We start from the raw sequence: 19,466 nt of genomic DNA, 5'->3' as shown, positions 1-19,466 counted from the left end.
ACCCATGCCTTCCAGCGGCAACCGAGCAGGCCCATGGCACCAAGAGCAAAGCTCAGCCAACCACTGCGCCAGCATTAATCCACCCTGTGCCAACGCAAAGCACGCAGCACTCGGCCCCTATTAGGGACATGTATGTCCTATCTAAAAAAAAATGTTTTGTTAGCAACCACCGGCAATTGTGCAAACCTTTTGTTGGCAGGGGTTATGGTTAGGTATTTGATATATTAAAAAAAATGAAATAAAATTGGGACGTTGTCCACTTTTCTAATAAGGGGTTAGGATTATGTCCGTTAGGATTTTGTTAGGTATTCAGTGTTATCTTTCCCTTTCCTTTCAGTGTGGCCTCTTTAAGGGACCTGGTTAGCAGGAAATACCTCCACCTGAGAAGACACCCTCTGTTGAGCGGCGAGGGAGATCATGCAAAAGATGTGCTCTTCCTTTTTAACGGGATGGAAAAAATGCAGCTTGACTTCCGGATAGGCTCCACAGAGCTATGTAGTGATCCTAATGAGCCGCTGACTACACATGTGTTGGTGGTAAACCTGTTGAGGAAGTACCTTCTGCCTGAGGTACGTTCTAACATGTAAGGTGTTTGTCATTCACTAAAATGCAATGCCTGGATTTAATTAATTCAGATACTATTGTGATGGTGATTTGATCAAACTGTTGGATATTTATTGTAAATAACTTGGTTATGAGTTATATATGAATACCAATGAAATAATATGATTTTATAATCGACTTAATAAAAAAAAGCAAAGACAAAATCAGTATACACAAGATAAAAGCACATACATATAAAACAGATGAAAACAATTATTATAAAAGACAACTGTACCATTGTCTTTACAAAGATGACTGGTAACACACAGAGCTTTGATGTAGATTTATAATAATCACCATTTGCACATGTAACATAAATCACAATGCCTTACTGTTTATGACTTTTTATTTTTTCAATTATAGTTATTTACTTCATATTAATTCTGTGATATGTGTTGGTACTTCCTCTAATAAGTTTTGGAGTTTTTTAATTTTGTGTGACTTTGTTGTTTCCATCATTTAGCAATCTATTTACCTATATTCATTATAAACCGGCCCGCTTGATAAGATTAGCTCGGGTCATGGTTTTGGTATTTACTCTGATTTAAAAACTGCAATAAAATGTATATTTATATCAAATAGAATACAATTACTTTTTATTGCTGTGGCATTAAAAACGTAGCTGTTTTTATTGCCACAGCAGAACTGAGTTTTTATGTTTCTACACATAGATACATTAGTTTTTCTCTAAAATGCAAAGTGGCCAAATTCAACAGCCTCTTTGATAAAATATAGCATAAATCTCACCTGTGTATTTGTCAGTGATTGGGATGGGTTATTAATAACAATACTAATAATGTTGTATTTGTATTGCACTTAACATTTAAACAATCACTGTATCTTCACCAGGCAAGCATTTTGGTCACCACCAGGTTGTCTGCCCTTGACCGGATCCCTCCAAAGTATGTTAGTCGATACGCTCAGATTTGTGGCTTCAATGACCCAGACCGTCAACGGGCGTACTTTACAGGCCGGCTGTTGCAGGGGAGTAGTGATACTGAGCACAATCAGGAGGCTCAGGCTCTCGTGGAGCTACTTTACCTCAACCTACAGAGAGAAAGCCAGCTGGCTGCCGCCTGCTTCCTCCCCTCCTACTGCTGGCTCACATGTGCCACATTACACTTTCTCCATTTTACTGACTCGAAGGCCCCCATCCAAACGCTCACTGGTATCTACACCAGCTTCCTCAGGCTCAACTTTGGAGGTGAGGTACTGGGTTCTGGAGTAGGGTCCAATGTTCTTGTTCAGGAGCATCAGAACTCCCTGATGCTCTATGTGGTTCGCACTGTTGGGAAACTGGCGTTTGACGGTGTGTCACACAAACGCACTTCATTTTCGGAAAAGGAACTGGAACAATGGATCGGAGGTGAGACCAAAACAGATGAGGAGTTGCGCCAGCTAGCTGTGTTTTGGACTGATGTGCTGGACTTCTTCATGGCGCCGTGCATTGAGAGCTCCAAACATTTATTGAAAGATTTCAGTGAGGCTGACAATAGGAGGTATGTGTTCGCTGTCCCAGCCATGCAGGAGTACCTAGCTGCCCTCTACGTAGTTCTAGGAGAGAACAAATCCGCTCTGGAGAAGCTGAGTAAACAGGTGTCTGTGGCAATTGGTCAGGCTGGAGAAGATGTCAGTGCCCTTGTCGCTGTCCTTTCAAAATTTGTCCCCCTCAGAATCTTTGCCATATTTAAGCTCCTTAAGTTCTTTCCAAAGCTCTACGATAAGATCAGCAGTCGGAACAAGGGCAGTATCGCCAAAACCATGGCAGCTGAGATGTTCCGAACTGAGGATAGCTATAATGAGGACATCCTGGATCAGGTGGAGAAAAGCCTTCTTGGAGTACACGGTCCACAACCCCAGCAATACAGTGAAGCCCAGCCTTTTGAACTATACCCAATTTTTATGGGTGGATTACTGCATTACAGGAACCGTGTGATCCTCGAGCAACTCCACTGCAATATTCAAAGCACCACTGTTGTGCAGATTACTCGTGCTCTCAGGAAGTATCTGGTCAGAGGTAACATACGTGTTATTTTCATGTTTACATAATATTGTCTACTTTTTAAAATTTGATAGAATTTTTTGTAAATGTATGTTTATTGTTTCTGTGTACAGCACTTTGTGATTTTATCTGCGAAAAGCGCTTTATAAATAAATACTTACTTACTTAGAACTTGGATGTTTTAAGGACACTATGAAGGCAATACTAATGTGCTTGTGATTACATATCAACAATCAGTTATCAGTTCATCAAAGTAATATGTAAAGTTTCATTTATTCAGACAACTTTTTTTAGGAAATTAGATCTCCTGACATGTTTTGACTGCCAACTGCCAGTTTTCCTCAGAGGCCTCTAGTGATTGCTTTGATGTATCCCAACGAGTTCTCTCATAAGGAAAGTTAGGCTGCAATGATTAGTCGACATAATCGGTTGTCGACTACAAAAATTCGTCAACGTGGATTTTATAGCGTCGACGCATTGTTTAATCTAGTCAATTAATGACAAAATCCGTGGCCGCGTCCTGCTTTCTTTTTGGTACAGTGCCTTACATTGACTGCTAGGGACAGTGTCGCCCAACTAACTTTAGTAAACAGCGAAGAAGAAGAATGGCAGAGAGAGGAAAACACAGAAGAAGCTTAAGTCTCTTCAGAACTTTTCACCGGAAACAAACCGGGGAAAAACTTGAAATGTTCGCTGTCAATCATTAATGCACAACGGAGATACACGGACACCCGAAAAAGAAACACAGCGGAGCCCCAGTTTGTACACGAATTGAGAGAGGAGTGACATCACTACCGCTGATATTTCCTCAATCTTTCTTTTGTAATCACATACAAATCATACCTGTCAAGTGTCCCGTTTTGGCCGGGAAACTCTCGCCATCTTCCCGTATTTGTATTTTCCTGTAAATATCCCGTATTTTAATGTAATAATAATTAAAAGATGCCTTACTAAACTGAACGGCGTCACTGGCCTCGCGAGAACTGCCACCTGAAATGGCCTGGGTGGCGGTTCTCGCGAGATTAGTGCAAACAGCGGCAACAAACCCGGAAACAACTCAAAAGAGATTGATGAATGAAAACGTGTAAATACGTTGTAAAATGTGACAGAGTTTGCCTTCCTAAAGAGCAGCTGGATGGGACACAGTTACACTTTCTGTAAGATTTGTAACTGAGATTATAGCGTTTATCACAGCGGAAGGAACCGCGTAAGTCACAATGAAAAATCAGCCAATCACAAGCCCCACAAATATACACTGCTTTCAAAAAGTGTTAAAGAATCTAAATTCTGCAACAAATGTGTCTAATAAGTCATTAGTGAATACCAGAGAACCACATGAGTGAGCATGAGAAAATATATAATGAAAATAAAATGTTAATGTCTAACTTAAAGACAAGCAATGCGAAATTAACAGTAAATGTGCAACGTGTTGACTTGTATATAAACAAAGTATATTAAATAAATACATGTGCTTCATATACCCATTTATGTTTTTATTTAGGCTGTTTTATAATTTAGGAATTAGAGCTGGGCGATATATCGAGATTCAAGATGTATCGAGTTTTCCATTTTGACGATATAGAAAACTACAATATTTCATATTTCAATATATATATGTATATATTATAGCTTATGTATCAAAATATTAGTTTTAGGAGTCGCTGCTTTTACTTCTCAGAACAGCATGTAAAGCTCAGTTAGATGGATTTTTGAGTGCACATATTGATCAGCTGTTTGTTAATAAATGTCCCTGTGTAGCATTTTGCATCAGCAAATTTAACCCAGAATTGTCTTTCTGGTCAGACTTTATTGGACAAAATTATCTAGATTTATATCATATATCACCATTTGAGAAAATATATTGAGATATGAGTTTTGGTCCATATTGCCCAGCCCGAGTAGGAATGTTCACAGCATTTCAATGTTAATAAAGGTCGACTTACCAGATTCTAATCACATAATTGTATTTAGTAAATGGTTGACAAGTGGGTATTTTAGATTTCTTGTACACCTATCTTAAAATATAAGGAATACTGGAGCTTGGTTGAGCAGGCGGGATGGCTCGTAGTGGGCGCCAGAAAATTTCCCTTTTTTCAAATCCAAAACTTGACAGGTATGATACAAATGTGCTTGTTAGCAAATGGTCTGTGATTGAAATAGGTTTTATTAGGTCTGAAACCATGTTTCACTGCACTCATCAGTGAGTTAGTGACATACCCACTTTGAAATAGTTTTTTCTGCTGATGCTATTGTTTATTCTGAACAGTAAACCTTTTTCATTTATTATCAACTATGTGATTTGGATAATATTAGACATTTCTTAACTTGTAGGGATTTTTTCAAAAGATGTTATTTATTATTTCATTTAATGGACTTGATTTAAGTAAAAAAAATTCTGTGATTGGTTTAAACATCATTACCTCCATAACCTGCTGACAGGTTAACTCTTGCTTTTTAAAATTACTTATTTACACTCTTTATTTGCTCTTAGTACTTTGTTCAAGAAAACTTACAATTTAAAGTTTGTGATATTTAATTTATTCATGATTTTATTGTAATTTCAATAACATTTCATGTGTTAAATATAACAACTGCACAATAAATACATGTTTTATGTCATTGTTTTAATTCCTCTCTGTAAAACATGCTGTCACAGTACAACAGGGAGACGTTCACTGGTGGAAGGATTTAAGCAGGTAAAAAAGCAGTCTAAAATACTGTATGTGATTCAAAACAGAAAAATAATTGTTAGTTGTTCTAAAGGAAAGCATTACTTTCATGTGTCCTTATGAGTAGTTTCTGGGTGTGGCCAACATGAGAATTCTCGCAGGCTGGCCACGCCCCCTGCCGCCCTATGGTCTCTGGAGGAGAGAGTCCCAGGTGTGGGAGAGTAAAAATGTCCCCTCATCCCTGTTGATGATAAAGCTCCGCTTCCTGATCTCGATGGCTTCTTTGATCCAGCATTTGTGTTTGTTTCCTTTTGTCGCAATTGTTTTTGTGTTGTCCCATTCAATGATGTGATTTTCTGTTCTGCAGTGGTTGGATATTGCAGACTTCAAATTTTCCTATTGTGACCCATTTTTCCCCCATCCGTGTGAGTCTTCAATATCAGACCACTTTAGAACAGAAAATTACTAGATGCCTGTGAGGAAGACTGGTGGTTGGCAGTCAAAAAAGTTGTCTGAATAAATGAAGCCTTACTTATTTAGAAAAACAAGACAAAATGAACTTGCTGCAATTGTTACCTTCAAGGTTGTCATTTAGATTACTTCATATTAATGGTTAATGCTAAAAAGGCTTTTGTTTGTGCTAGAACTCAGCAAGCCACAGCCACCAGAGGAGCTGATGGATTTACTGGTCCTGCTGTATGAGTTTCAAAACCCGAGGTTATCTGCTGAGGTTCTAGCTTCAATCAGATCCATCCGACTTACCAACGTTCGAATGACACCACTCAAGTGTTTTGTGCTGAGCTCTGTGCTCTCATGCGCTCCTCCAAGGTAAAGCCTCAATTTGACTCTTCATTCCTACCAGCTCAAGTGTATGTTCCAGTTGTGACCTCAACCTATGGTTTTCTGTCAACCAGGCCAAGCTTATTCTAGTCACTTAGTTAAAGAGTAACTAAACCCTGAGGTTTTGGTGGTCAACACACCTGGTTGAAACCAATGTGTTGTCATCAAGCTCTGCTGAAGCAATGATAACGAGCCATTCATTTGATTCAGATGTGTTGGAGCAGGGACACATCTAAAAGTCTCAGGAATCCGGCCCTCGAGGACTGGAGTTGGCCACCCCTGGCCTACTCAATACTTACTATAACTCTCTATTCACAATTTACTCAATCCAACCTACTCGCCAAAGATTGCAGAGTTGACAGGTGCTAGCTTTTACGGGCGACCTTAGTGGTACATGATGGCCGCTGGTTCGTGCAGGCTGGGCCAATTACAGCCACGGCATCATGTTATCAAAACCAATCACGCTGCCTGCTGTATCTTTTGAAAGTCCAATCAAATGTCAGGTCACGTACTTTGGCCAATCAAACTGCAGATTACAGTAATGAATCGTAAAAGCAGATTAATATCCATTCATGGACGAGTAGAAGTAATTATTTTCTTGCTTTGTTTTTTCATTATCAATATTTTTATTTATAGTCCTTCCCATTTGAATATGACTTTGAATTACATGTTACTTTTTTAAAACCCTGAATTATTAACTTTTCACTAATTATTATGATTATTATTATTTATATTGTATATATTTCACATTTAAATATATTTCCACACCTCAAGGCTAAAGTGTAATTTAAAACAGTTTAAAACCTTGTAATGATGGAAAAATTATTATTATTTTTTTGTTAAAAAAAACATTGTTGTGCCTTCACTTGAAAACAATGACTATTTTTAGATTAATAAAGTAAGAAAAAAATCATTAGACAGTCACTAAACAAGATTTTTTTTTTTTTTTTAATAAGCTATATTTTAAAGAGATTTAACCTATTTGTCATGCTCATGAACATGATGAAATAATGTTCCCAAGTTCCCCGCTAAGCCCTTAAAGAATAAATATAGGATAATAGTATAAATTAATAGAGTATAAATTAATAAAAATGGAAAAACAACTACAAATAGGAAAACACTATCCATCCATTAATCCATTTTCTGACCCACTTTTACCTTTTTTCAGGGTGGCGGGATCTGGTGCCTCTCTCCACCTCTCATTGGGCGTTAGGCGGGGGTACACCCTGTACAGTGTGCCAGTCTAGAAAAAACACAGCTAATATAAAAAGAATATGTACAAAAATAATACTAATATACTATAATATACAAAAATAATATAACCACTGCAGCAGCAGCATTAATAAATAATTGAATGGATTATTCAGATTATTCGGACAAGATATTTGTGTTCTATTTATATGAATAATTACATATTGTATTTTGTTTTTTAGAATATATTTATGGTATTTTTATTACACTATTATACTATATATGTACATAATACTTTTATTTCATATATTGAACAGGTTATGTGTAATATAAAACTGGTGACTGGTATTACTAGTCTGAATACTAGTATTGATGTGGCAGATTGGTGTACATGACATAAAACATAACAGACTTAATTGTCTTTGCAGATAAACAACAAAACTTTGTTGGTGACAGTCAGTTAGCGGCAGTTAAATAATAAAGAATAGAAATCAAGTATTAAAATTTAATTTAAAAAAAGTGCCAAGTATAAAAAGGTGCATTAAACAACAGTAAACATTGTACAGTATTTATGGGTAGTATTATGTAGTATTAACTTTTATCAGTTTGAATTTATTGTATTTTACTTTTCCACCAAAACAAAAATGACGAAAGCGTTCAAAAAAAAAAAAAAAAATGCCAATATTTGATAGCACTTAAAGGGATTTGGACACGCGACTTCCCCTTCTCATGGGCTCAGGTGGTAGAGAAGTCGTCTTCTGATCGAGAGGTTGGTTGTTCGATCTGTCATGGCAAATTTGCGGTTGACCTCATTTGGAGACATGATTTATTGCTCTGGTTGAATGATGGAGTCCAGTCGAAGCACTGATGATTTTATAGAAAAGATTTATTATAAAATTAAATAAAAAAGAAGCTTCCATCCTGTGGAATGAAAGGCAAAAGGCTCGTGGCAGAGCAAAAAGGCAAGACCCACTAACAGTTTCACAGCTTTTATACAGATAACAGAAAAAGTTCCACCCTGAGGTGAGGCGAAGGAGGGGGTCAGATGCCCAACAGTGGAAACGTTTGAGGATGATGAAGACGTGTATATTATGAGGAAGGTTGGGCGCCATTGTTATCTGTCCTTGATAGTGTGTGTGCGTGTTTATCTGCATGTGAGTTTGAGTTTGGCCTTCAGCAGAGACTCTGTGTTGCACTGTGGATACAATACGATCTGTACTGTTTAATCTAACATGACTCAGCTGTTCAAAAGTGCAAAGAGTAATGCAGTCATCATGTAATGACAAATTGTACACCTGAACACACATTTGACGATATGATGATGAATATAATAATTGCCATAACAGATCCAAGTCTATATCAGTCAATATGTCAAAGTGTCCTTGGGCAAGAGCCTGGCACTGAACCCTAAATTGCTCCCAGTGGTTGACCAGCACCTTGCATGTAAGCTCAGTCCCATTGGTGTGTGAATGGGTCATCCATCCATCCATTTTCATACCCGCTTATTCCCGTTTAACAGGGTCGCGGGGGTCTGCCGGTGCCAATGTCCGGCTCTCATAGGGCGCTGGGCGGGGGTACACCCTGGACAGGGCGCCAGTGTGAATGGGTCAATGAACTGATATTGTAAAGCGCTTTGAGACTACTTAAGTGTAGGGATAAAGTGCTATATAAGTCAATTTACCATGCAGTATTTCATAGGAGGGGCAGGGCCAACAGTAATAGTTTGTGACCTAAGAAGCCATCAAAAACTTCACAAACCAGTATTCACAGCCAATGGCTAAATTTTATTGTAATAGCCGGGTTTCAACCCATAGAGGGCAGTCACTTTTATATTTTTATAACAAAATATGTCAATTTTTTTAATACTTTGACTGAAATGTCAAGAGCTGGACAATCAATCAATCAATCTTTTAATTGTATAGCGCCAAATTTAACCAATGGTATCTCAAGACACTTTACAGTAGAGAAGTCTTAAAGGGGACATATCATGGTTTTAAATCCTTCCTTTTTACATATAAATCATACAGTTGTGGTCTATATAAAGTGGAACTGCAATGCTTGGGTCTGAATTCCTCATTATTATAGCTCCACAGGCCCCTTTTCTACCCCTTTTCTGATGTGCTTCTGAGAGCAACTCGTTTTGGTGCGGTCTCTTTAAATGCAAATGAGACACTCCATACCCCGCCCCCTCTTCAGGTGACACTCGGTTCAACTCCACCCTGCTCGGCCATTTTTGTAGTTTGATAGAAGAGATACGGCTATGTAGCGGCGCATAAACTTTTTATTCAGAGGTTATTTACAAAATGTCAACAACGGAATACTTGTCCATCCAGCTTTACATGTTCGAGCCAGAGTCGGACCCATCGGAGCGAGATGAAAATGAAGATGATGAACCTGCAGAACAAGAACAGAACAAGAACAAGTGAGCTAACACAAGCACCGAGCTAACGCTAACGCCAAGCTAACGTCACGAAATGCATTTTAATACAGTCTTTTCAAAGACAAAAACGGCAAAATGAAATGACTAATGAAAACTTTAGACTTAAATTAAATCATGTAGGCCATATCATCAAGGATCTAAAACGAGCACACAGCGCTAACATATAAAGTCTGAAGACGGTGCAACTGCTAATGCTAACAAAACAATGACAGGGACGTCTTATCACACTTTTTAGCGTTATTTACAGCTTACCGAAGTGCTCTGTTCGTCGTCTCCAAAGATAGAAGGAATTGAACCCTCAATCAGACAAAGTCTTTCGGCAAATCCTTCTTTATACTGGTGGAGGTTGCAGAAGCAGTCATCCTTGAAGTGCTTCACACGCACAAAAATGACCTTATCCACAGATGTGGGTACATTTCCGTGAAAAATAAAACTCAACCAGGCACTTCGAAAAGGTTCTGATGCTGGGAGACGTTGTAATGAAGCGTGTGGGTTACTACATCCAACAACCGAACATTTTGACTTATCCTCTCGTAACTTCGGCATCCTTGAGCTTGGACTACAAAATATAAGCGAGAAATAAAAATGGCGGATTGCTCGAAGTGTTGGACCTGGAGTTGATGTACTAATTTGGCAGTTCCGCTGCAAATACTGTGATGTAATAGTTCAAAAAACGTAATAGAGAATAGAAAAATCGAAACAGATTGAAAAATATGAGCAAAACAGAATATAAAGATATCTACGGAGCACCTGAAGAGACTAATTTGATTTTTTCTGTACTTCTAAGCACTCTAAATATACAACAAAATGCATTTAAGGGCTAAAAAAGTGGATTTAGCATATGTCCCCTTTAAGGACGGACTCTTCATTTTATGGATACACACATATGCATATATACGTATATACACGTACATATGTATCCCACACCCAACATGAATTCATCATGACAAGAATCAGTCACCAACACTACTTGTTGAAAAAGTGGACTTGGGGTTTAGTTTCTCTTTAAGACGACTGTTGCTTTAACTAAGATTTTTTTAGAATCATATGGTGAAAGATTGTCCTCATCTTTTGGGAGTTAAAGGTGCAGTCCGCAACTCTCAGATCCCTCTCTCCCCCTCCCTCCCCACTGCGCTCTTCTGCCTCCAAACTTTCCAAAGTCCCTCCCTCAGAGGAGAAAACAAGCCAACGTTAGTCAGACAGCAACATCACAGTAATATAACATGCTCTGTTAAAAGCGTATTACTGCAGTGCTTCTCTCTCAATGTGCACACAACTCAGCAGCAGCAGCATCAACACAGTGTCACTTACAGCACCACACACAGAGGCTGCTGCGCGCACATGAACAAGGCATGTACTACAAAGTTCTAATGTAACAATTACTAATCAAACAATGTAAATCAAGCAGCAGTAATTACCTTTCAAGCAGGAAAGTTGCTAATTCCATATTCTACTTCTCCAGACCATATACTGTACAAAAGACAGCTCCGGGAAGGGGGCGAGTACTATGAGCAACAGCTGTCAGTCCATCAAACACAATCCTGGCTCTGATTGGTTCTTTTTGCTCGGTCGCAGTGGATTCTGGCAATCTGCCAAAGGCAGCAGGAGCAGGACTCAATGAGCCTGTTTTTTCACACAAATTAGTAGTTTCATGTAAAGCTGTCCTTACATAGTGACAGCTTTAGCAAATATGACAAAAAGTCACTTTTGTAAGAGTTGCAGATTGCAGCTTTAATGATTGGCTAATAGCATTTGGGAGCATCAGCACCTTCTGACATAACTACCGACATAGGAAACAGATTGCTGTTGTGCCATGGCCTGATCGTGGGCTTTGGGAATACTGCAATTGGGCCAATGTAGGTCTTTTGGATATGCACATTTTTAAAAAAAAAAATCATATTGTGGCCAGTGTTTGTTCATCATTTGGGATTTTTTTTTATTTTTAAAGTTTTAAATAGCTATCCTAAAGCATGCATCAATTATTTTCACCTCTTTTTTTCTCCATTGTTCAGCCAATTTTATAGGCAGGCTACACTTAGCTCACTTCTCAGACTTATTGTCTGAAAAGGTTTACTCCTTACTACAGGCAGGAACAACAAATAATCAGTAACAGCTTCAGAAATGAAGCAATTGTTTCTGTACAATTACCTCTAGAAGTGGAATATTCATACTGCATTATTGTCCCCTAGCTATAATAATCTGCACGGATGCTTATTTATGATGGACTTAGTTATCTTTTCCACTGAAAAGAAAAAAGGCACAAAATGAGATACTATACACAAAATAAAATGAAATGTGCAATCAGATGTTCTTGGAGTGCAAAGAAAAATATATTTCTATTTCACACTCATTGTTCAGGAAGGCTGTTTCTGCCCCCACCCACCTGTCATGATGTCATGCGGGGAACCACTGACATTGAGCCTTTACCAAAGTAAAGAATTGTTTCCACAAAAGCAAGTCTTCAATACCAGAAAACATCCACTTATTGCATAGGGCAGAAAGTACAGGTAGATGCACTTTTTGAGAGATTGTCTTTTTAAGCTGGGAAAGTTGTAAGATTTTTAAAATATTTTTTTTGCAATAATCACAGCAGGTGTAATACTTTGATGGCATAAAAGCACAGCTACAGGTACATAGATTGGTCTCAGCTTATCAATGACTGCATGAGCTGAAGCCATTTACTCTTGAGTGTTAAAGGTTTGTCTTTTCTTAAACATCACCAACAATTAGTAAAATATTCCATGAACAATTTCAAAAACATATTTAAATGGTCATATTTTTATTCAGGTGATTTTGCTATTTTCCCCTCAAATTAATTCAAGATGTGTAGCTCTATGGTATGGGCTTATTTTATGTAACTCATTTAACCTCGAGTGTAAAATTGATGTGTATCGATTCCACTGTTCAGCCTTGTAAGCTGCTGTGTTGCCATGAAAGCTCTCAACTCTCATGAAAAGTAAGGGGTATAGAAAATGAAGTTTTGGTGCACACATGTATTTTTACAAACATGTTAACTGCAATGAAATTGCAAGAAATTAACAATATCTGCATCTCTGTTTTTCTGTAGTTATTACCTTCAAGAGCTGGACCTATCATCCTGTCTCCTGACACGGGACATGCTTCAGATGCTGCATCCGGCCTTCAAACATGCACACTACCTCAAGTAAGGCAAACACAATGGGTCTTCCTGTTGTGGCTCGTGTTTGCTGAAAGCATTGCTGTCAGTGACATGGTCAAACAAAGAGCCTTGTGATTTGCCCCAGTGCTTGAACTTTGACCCTGATTACTGTACATGCTGGAATCAAGCAATATGATAGCTAGCAATTTAATGTATCCAACAAAAGGTTGATTAGGTTTTGCGGGATGGTACACTTAAGTAAAGTTAAGGCTTTGTGTAAATGCATTTGTTTCACTTGTTTTTTGGCATGGTATTGTTGTCTTTCCACTGGGGCTTTTATCCAGGTTTACCCACCAGTCAATCATGGGCCCTAACATAAAGAGAAAAGCTGAATGACACTGGCATAGGCCATACCACACTGATCATGCCTGATCTCATCTGATAATTTACTCCCACTATAAATTTATAGACTAAAATTAATCTAAAATACTTGTTTTTGGACAGTAGAAAATACTCACCTGGTACGTACACCTGGGAAAGTTGTCGCATGGTCCCCGCAGAAGTGCATGGGCCTGGATTCTAATTCCCACTATCTGAGACAAAACAAATCAGAAAGTGTCAAATAGTGGGGAAAAAGCGGTGGAAATAATCTAACATGAAAGAAAATTTCATCTTAGATATAAGGGTACTTGTGGTTAATCAAGCTGATTTTGTGTGCATAAACTATTATATAGTCAGCAACAGGAATGTGTCATGTCGATCAGTGAGTCCCAACATGGCTCTTCTGTGAAGGCCCATTATTGAAATAGCAATTTTGTTTTCTTTAACTTGTTCCACCTGGTTTTAATGCGGAACACAAAACAAAAAAGGTTGGGAAACACTCATGTAGATTAATTGTGTCAACAACAACAAAACGATGATTTGCATTAAATGTCTGCATGTCATGTCAGTGATAATAAAAAATAAGTCCAAGTTATAGGTGAGCAAGCTTCCTCTTGTTACTGGAAAAGGTTGGTTTATTCTAATTAAAAAGACTGAATTTTTTATTTTTTTTTTCTTCAGATAAATGATAGGGTATGATGGTTTTGTACTTCACTAAAATAATCTTATTTAGACTAGAGTCAATATCCTTAAAGGTAAGGTAGGCAATTTTTCAAAAGCTAGCATGATTTTGAATGTAGCTTCCCCAATGGCTCTGTCTTTACCCCCCTCGCCCCTCCCCTCTGTGCTCCGTTTCACTCACATGCACAGCTGCTGTAGAAGAGGAGCTAAGCTCATTGCTTGTATTGTGTAGAAACTTTGTCTCATTCAGCAGTATGTAAACACTAAACTTTACCACTATATATGTTAAAAAAACGTGACCAAAAACTCTTTTTTAACTGTCAGCGGTGATTCGCTTTCAGTGTGAGCTTGTGCGTGCAAGAGGTATAGAATAAGCAGGGAGACGTGATTGGTTTTAAAAAAAAAAAAAAAAAAAGGTTTGTTTATTTTCCATTGGTCAAAGTTATTAAAGATTTACAGCTGCTACAGTTGACAGATTTTCTTCATTCCTTTTTCAGAGCACATAAGATCTTAATTTCTGTTAGGACATAAAGACAATTTCAACCAAAAACTTAAAGTGTATCTGTAGAAAATCGCCTACCCTAGCTTTAATGCTCAGGGGCCAATTTTCCATATGGGTATGTAAAAAAAAAAGAGAGAGAGAATTATGATGTTATATATATATTCTAAACTATGGCTGTTTGTCCTCCACCCAAGGGGGTGTGGTCGAGAATCGTTGGTGTCAGTTTAATTTGGTTATGATAGTTTAACATTCTCGACAAGTAAATTGAACCCGTCTCTAGAACGTGTGACATTGTGGCTGTCAACTGGGTTTAACAGTGCTTTAATTACTGTTGTGTTCTGATGCATTTTATTGACAGGCTTGAACTGTACCAGTGCTTGTCCAGCTTGTGCGTGTTGTAATGTGTCTGCCTGTTTCTGTTGTCCTCAGCCTGCAGTTTAACAGCTTGGGTTCTGAGTCTTGCATCTTGCTGAGAGACCTGCTTCTTGACCCCAAGAGTTCTCTTAAGTCTCTACAGTAAGGCTACACACTCTAATTCATGTCTATATTTTTCCAGTTTGATAAATTGGATTCATCTTCTGCTATACTGGACAATGCAAACATGAGATAACTGGCTGGAGTTTTTTTAGAACCACTTTAGTGTTATTGGAATTGTTATTAGTATTTACTAGTACAGTGCCCATCGGAAGTATGCATTCATGTGGGAGCTTCAGTAGAGTGAATTATGGCCAAATGAGTATGTGTTTGAAGATTGGATGTACAAAGAGCTGTACATACTCTGTACTCTAGTGTTATAAAGGGTTTATTTGCGGGTGCAAAATAAAAAATTGTGTACGATTTCCCTGGTTTAATTCTATGGGACATGAACATGATAAATATGCTTCTTGTTTTTTTTTTAACTCACTTTTATACTCACTTTTTTGTTTGGTGTATTTTTCTGTAATGTAATGTTTTTGGAGTCATTATGTATATTTGTGTATCTTTCTGTTGTGTTTTTGTATAATTATAGTTTTTTGTTGTCATTGTAGTGTGATTCTGTTGTCATTTTGTGTATTTTTTTTAATAAATATTTAATTTTGTGTATTTTTATGCATTTCTGTTGTAATTGTGTGTACTTTTTGTATAAATATTGTTTAGTTTTTTGTTTTATTTTACACATTTAGTATATTTTTATTATTGTGTGTGTGCGTGCGTGCGTGTGTACATCCATCTCCTTCATGAACCCGCATTGTATTTTTCTGTAATGTATATTTTTTGGAGTCATGTGTATTTTTTATTCTTTCAGTTGTCTTTTTGTGCATTTTTTTGTGTTTTACTTTACTCATTTAGTATATTTTTATTATGAATAAATAAATACCGTGTGTTTGTGCTCCGTGAAATGTTTGAGACGCTGATAACCAAACTCCATAGACATTGTAGCGCCAATCAGAAAAACAACAAAACTGCGCAAAACAGAACGTAAAACTCCAAACTACAGGAGTGAGTAAGTAAATTAAAGTATTATGTACAATTGGAATGTCTTTTTTAAAAACAAAAATCATGTTTTACCTTCAAACCGAGTGGTCAGAACTTAGCTTCCATGCACGTCACCACAGAGAATCTGCAGTTTTCCAGATGGAGTATTGAACGGTTTGAGGTCAATACCGACTCTAGTGAAACAGCGCGTTATTGAGCAACAGTTATATGGTTTAAACAATGGGAAACGTGTCTGCAAAAGACTCACCAGTGGCTGACGGTTTCAAATGATCTATTCAGAGAGCTCCCGTGTTTGAGAAACTAACGATAGCATGGCACAGGAAGAAGCGGAGGAGGAGTGGCCGCACACGTGGCTCTTGCTCGCGTGAGGAGCTGTGTAGTGAAATAGATATAGATGGTGCGCTAGCGCCCCCTCACACCCTGAGGTCAAAAGTTGAATAGGTTTCATTTTGGGGCCGTCCAGAAGTGAAATAAACATTTTGAAATGACCAAATTACTCCAAAATAACAGATACACACACTCGGGGTATTTGGTACCCGTTGACCGAGTTTCAGGTTGAACTCGCACCGCGTTGGGGAGATATTTGCTCCGCACGCACGCACGCACGCACACACACACACAGACCTCCCTTGAATTATAGTATAGAAAGTAGTAGAAGGCAGAATCGTAATAATAGTAATATTTTTTAAGAACTCACCTAAGCTGCTAAGTTTTCAGAAAATGCAACATGTTCCACACACCTAGATATGTAATGGAAAGGCTAACCACTTAATGCGTGTCTGCTGCTGCCAGTTGAGCAGTTAATTTACCTAATTTATATATTCAACCTTATTATTATTATTCTATTTAAGTGGGTTTTTTATTTAAGTATAGTTTCAGTGATGTTGCTAGGTACGCGTATTGCGTGCCTGACGCATAAAAATCTAAAAGGACGCAGTAAATCCACTATCCATGCGTCCTAGGGACTCACCTCATTTTTCCCATGAAAAACAATACATTGTGAACAACAATTTGTTTAAAATCACAGTAACTATTAAAAGAAACCTAGCCGTCAGCGGACCCCTTTACGCATTAACTCAGCACAGACATGATCCCATTGAGTACATGCTAGTTTAGCCAACTAGCCAGTTAACGTGGGTTTCATTTCAAATTGTTTCCTGGGAGCGCTTATTAAGTGCACCATCCTCCCCCCTGAAAGCTCGGTTCGTTTTTTGTGTAGTGCGGCGGGGCTCCGTGAAAACGTGATCGTCTTAAATCATCTTCCCCTGCTCAGTGTTCGAACTGTTGTGTCTGGTTAACTAAGAATAACTCAGTCCGTGTTGTCCTTTAGTTCTTTTTATTCCAGTCTTTTGTCCGTGCCTATAGGTACACATTCACAGTCAGCAAGCTACCCTAAGTACAAACGTTTCAGTGGGAACTTCCGGTTTACAAAATAAGTCTGTTGGAGCAACATTATTAGAACGTTACATTCTAACATCATCTCATCAGAGCTACAGAAGATAGGATCATTTAAATTAGGTTAATTTAAACTAAGTTGATCACAACTTAGTCATTAAATCTGCTCAGATTCAGTAAACCATTGATCCCTCAGAGGAAATTGGGAGACATTAATGCTGTTCTCATACATCTTTATATGACATATAAATAATTAAAAAGGTGCAGTCAGAATAATCCATGTCCCTACAATTTATATCTGCCTTTTAATTTTACTTTATTTTTGATATACATTTTTGTTTAATTATGTTGTTTTATGTATTAGTATTTATTTTGTTTCCTCACACGAGTTAAAAACTAAAATTTTCTTTAAAAGATGATAAATATTTCTTAAAAAAAAATTTAATTTAAAAAAATTAAGTGGAAAACACGGAATTTGGGAAAAAATAAAACAGAATTTGTAAAAAAAAATAAATAAAATGGAAATTGGGAAAAATAAAATGGAATTTGGGAAAAAACAAGTGTCCTAAGGGCCCTAAGTCAAAGATACAACTTCTTAGTAGTAAGCAGTGATGTTGCTAGGTACGATGCATTGTGAACATCAACTTATGTTTAAAATCACAGCAACTAGCAAAAGAAACCTAGCCGTCAGCAGACCCCTTTACGCATTAGATCAGCGCAGACATTATCGCCTTGAGTACATGCTAGTTCAGCCACTACAACAACAATCAGCCAGTTTACTAGCTGCTTATGATACACCACAAACATATCTGCATCATTTTATGTTTCCCAACAGACTTTGCACTGTTAGTTAAGTAACATTTTTGTGCTATAAGTTCCATAGTGATTGATTCAGTTCATTTGATTTAGTTGATCTTCAGACAAGAAGATTTTGGTGACTATTTATTTTTTGACTCTGTCATGGTGATGGTAAGTTTTTGTTTTGTTTTTTTTGTGTTGAAATCAGCACTTTTATTGATAATTTATTTTGTACAACAGACACCATTTTGTTTCATTTGAATTGTATTTGTTTAATTTCAGATACATTTTGAACATACGTGAATATATCTGCTAATTATAGCCATACCACACCACCATTAAGAGTGTTTGACACTATAATTTAAGAAATAGAAGAATATAAGAAATAAAAAGAAATATATTTTTTTTATTGGGGACCCATTGAATTTCCCAGAGACCCACTCAAATCACCTCCTGTGGGTCCCGGGGACTCACTACATTGAAAACCTATCAACATCATTGAGTTCATTTGATCTATTTTGTTATTGAAATGTATTTATTTTAATTCAAATCTGTAACTCCTTGTTTTTCTTTTGTGCATGCGCATGTACGTGTGGCACATCACATATGGTCAATGCAAAGTGCCTCATGAATGTTTGTTTTTTAGATTCAAAAATAAAAATAATGCTGATCATTGACATTTTATACTAAATAATAGCAAAGAAAAGGAGTGTTTGTGGGTGAGGCGGAGACCAAAACCACGTTTTGCTTTTGATAATGATCCAAATGAATGGCTCGTTATCATGCTTCTGCAGAGCTTGATGGCAACACATTGGTTTTAACCAGGTGTGTTGGACCAGGGACACATCTAAAAGTCTCAGGAATCCTGCCCACGAGGACTGGAGTTGCCCATATCCCAGCTGGGTGTCCCCCAAACCGGTTGTTTGTGCCCGTAGATCCCCGCGGTAGATCCCCGCGCCCAGTGGATCCCAGTGGATCCAAGGGATCCACTGGGCACACACAAACCATCTTGCACGCCATCCCGGGGCTAGACACACAGCGTTCCACGTTCTACAGCATTTTTGGTGGCCAGGTTTGAATCATCAGGTCCGTGAGTATGTCGCGGCTTGTCTATCCTTTGCTTTAACCCTTGAACCTACGTGCTGCTGGGTTCTTACAACCTCTTTCTGTTTCGACGCGGCCTTTTATATGGATTTTATCACCGGTCTGCCCATGTCTAATAGCAATACAGTAATCCTGAACGTGGCAGATTGGTTTTCTAAAATGGCCCTCTTCATTGCTCTTGCTAAATTGCCCGCAGCCAAGGAGTTAGTTGTCATCATGATGGAGCGCGTTCTCGTGGCTTCCCCCCGGATAGTCTCTCATCTGGT

At 37.9% G+C, this 19,466-nt stretch overlaps 1 protein-coding gene across 3 annotated transcripts in view; it reads left to right on the top strand.

Annotated features, from left to right (window-relative positions):
• Nucleotides 1–19,466, top strand: part of nlrx1 (NLR family member X1) — an 83,757-nt gene that overhangs the window by 23,277 nt on the left and 41,014 nt on the right. For 2 of the 3 annotated variants that reach the window (XM_028464238.1, XM_028464240.1), the window contains exons 5-9: nt 338–569; nt 1,453–2,620; nt 5,919–6,102; nt 12,813–12,908; nt 14,857–14,943. In XM_028464238.1, coding sequence (XP_028320039.1) covers nt 338–569; nt 1,453–2,620; nt 5,919–6,102; nt 12,813–12,908; nt 14,857–14,943 — 1,767 coding nt within the window. The remainder of the gene's footprint in view (nt 1–337; nt 570–1,452; nt 2,621–5,918; nt 6,103–12,812; nt 12,909–14,856; nt 14,944–19,466) is intronic. The other variant, XM_028464239.1, reaches the window with a different exon arrangement.

Source organism: Gouania willdenowi, chromosome 13, assembly GCF_900634775.1.
Source record: "Gouania willdenowi chromosome 13, fGouWil2.1, whole genome shotgun sequence".
NCBI lineage: Eukaryota > Metazoa > Chordata > Actinopteri > Blenniiformes > Gobiesocidae > Gouania > Gouania willdenowi.
Note: the sequence above shows the minus strand (reverse complement) of the source record. Positions and strands in the feature narration are given on the sequence as shown.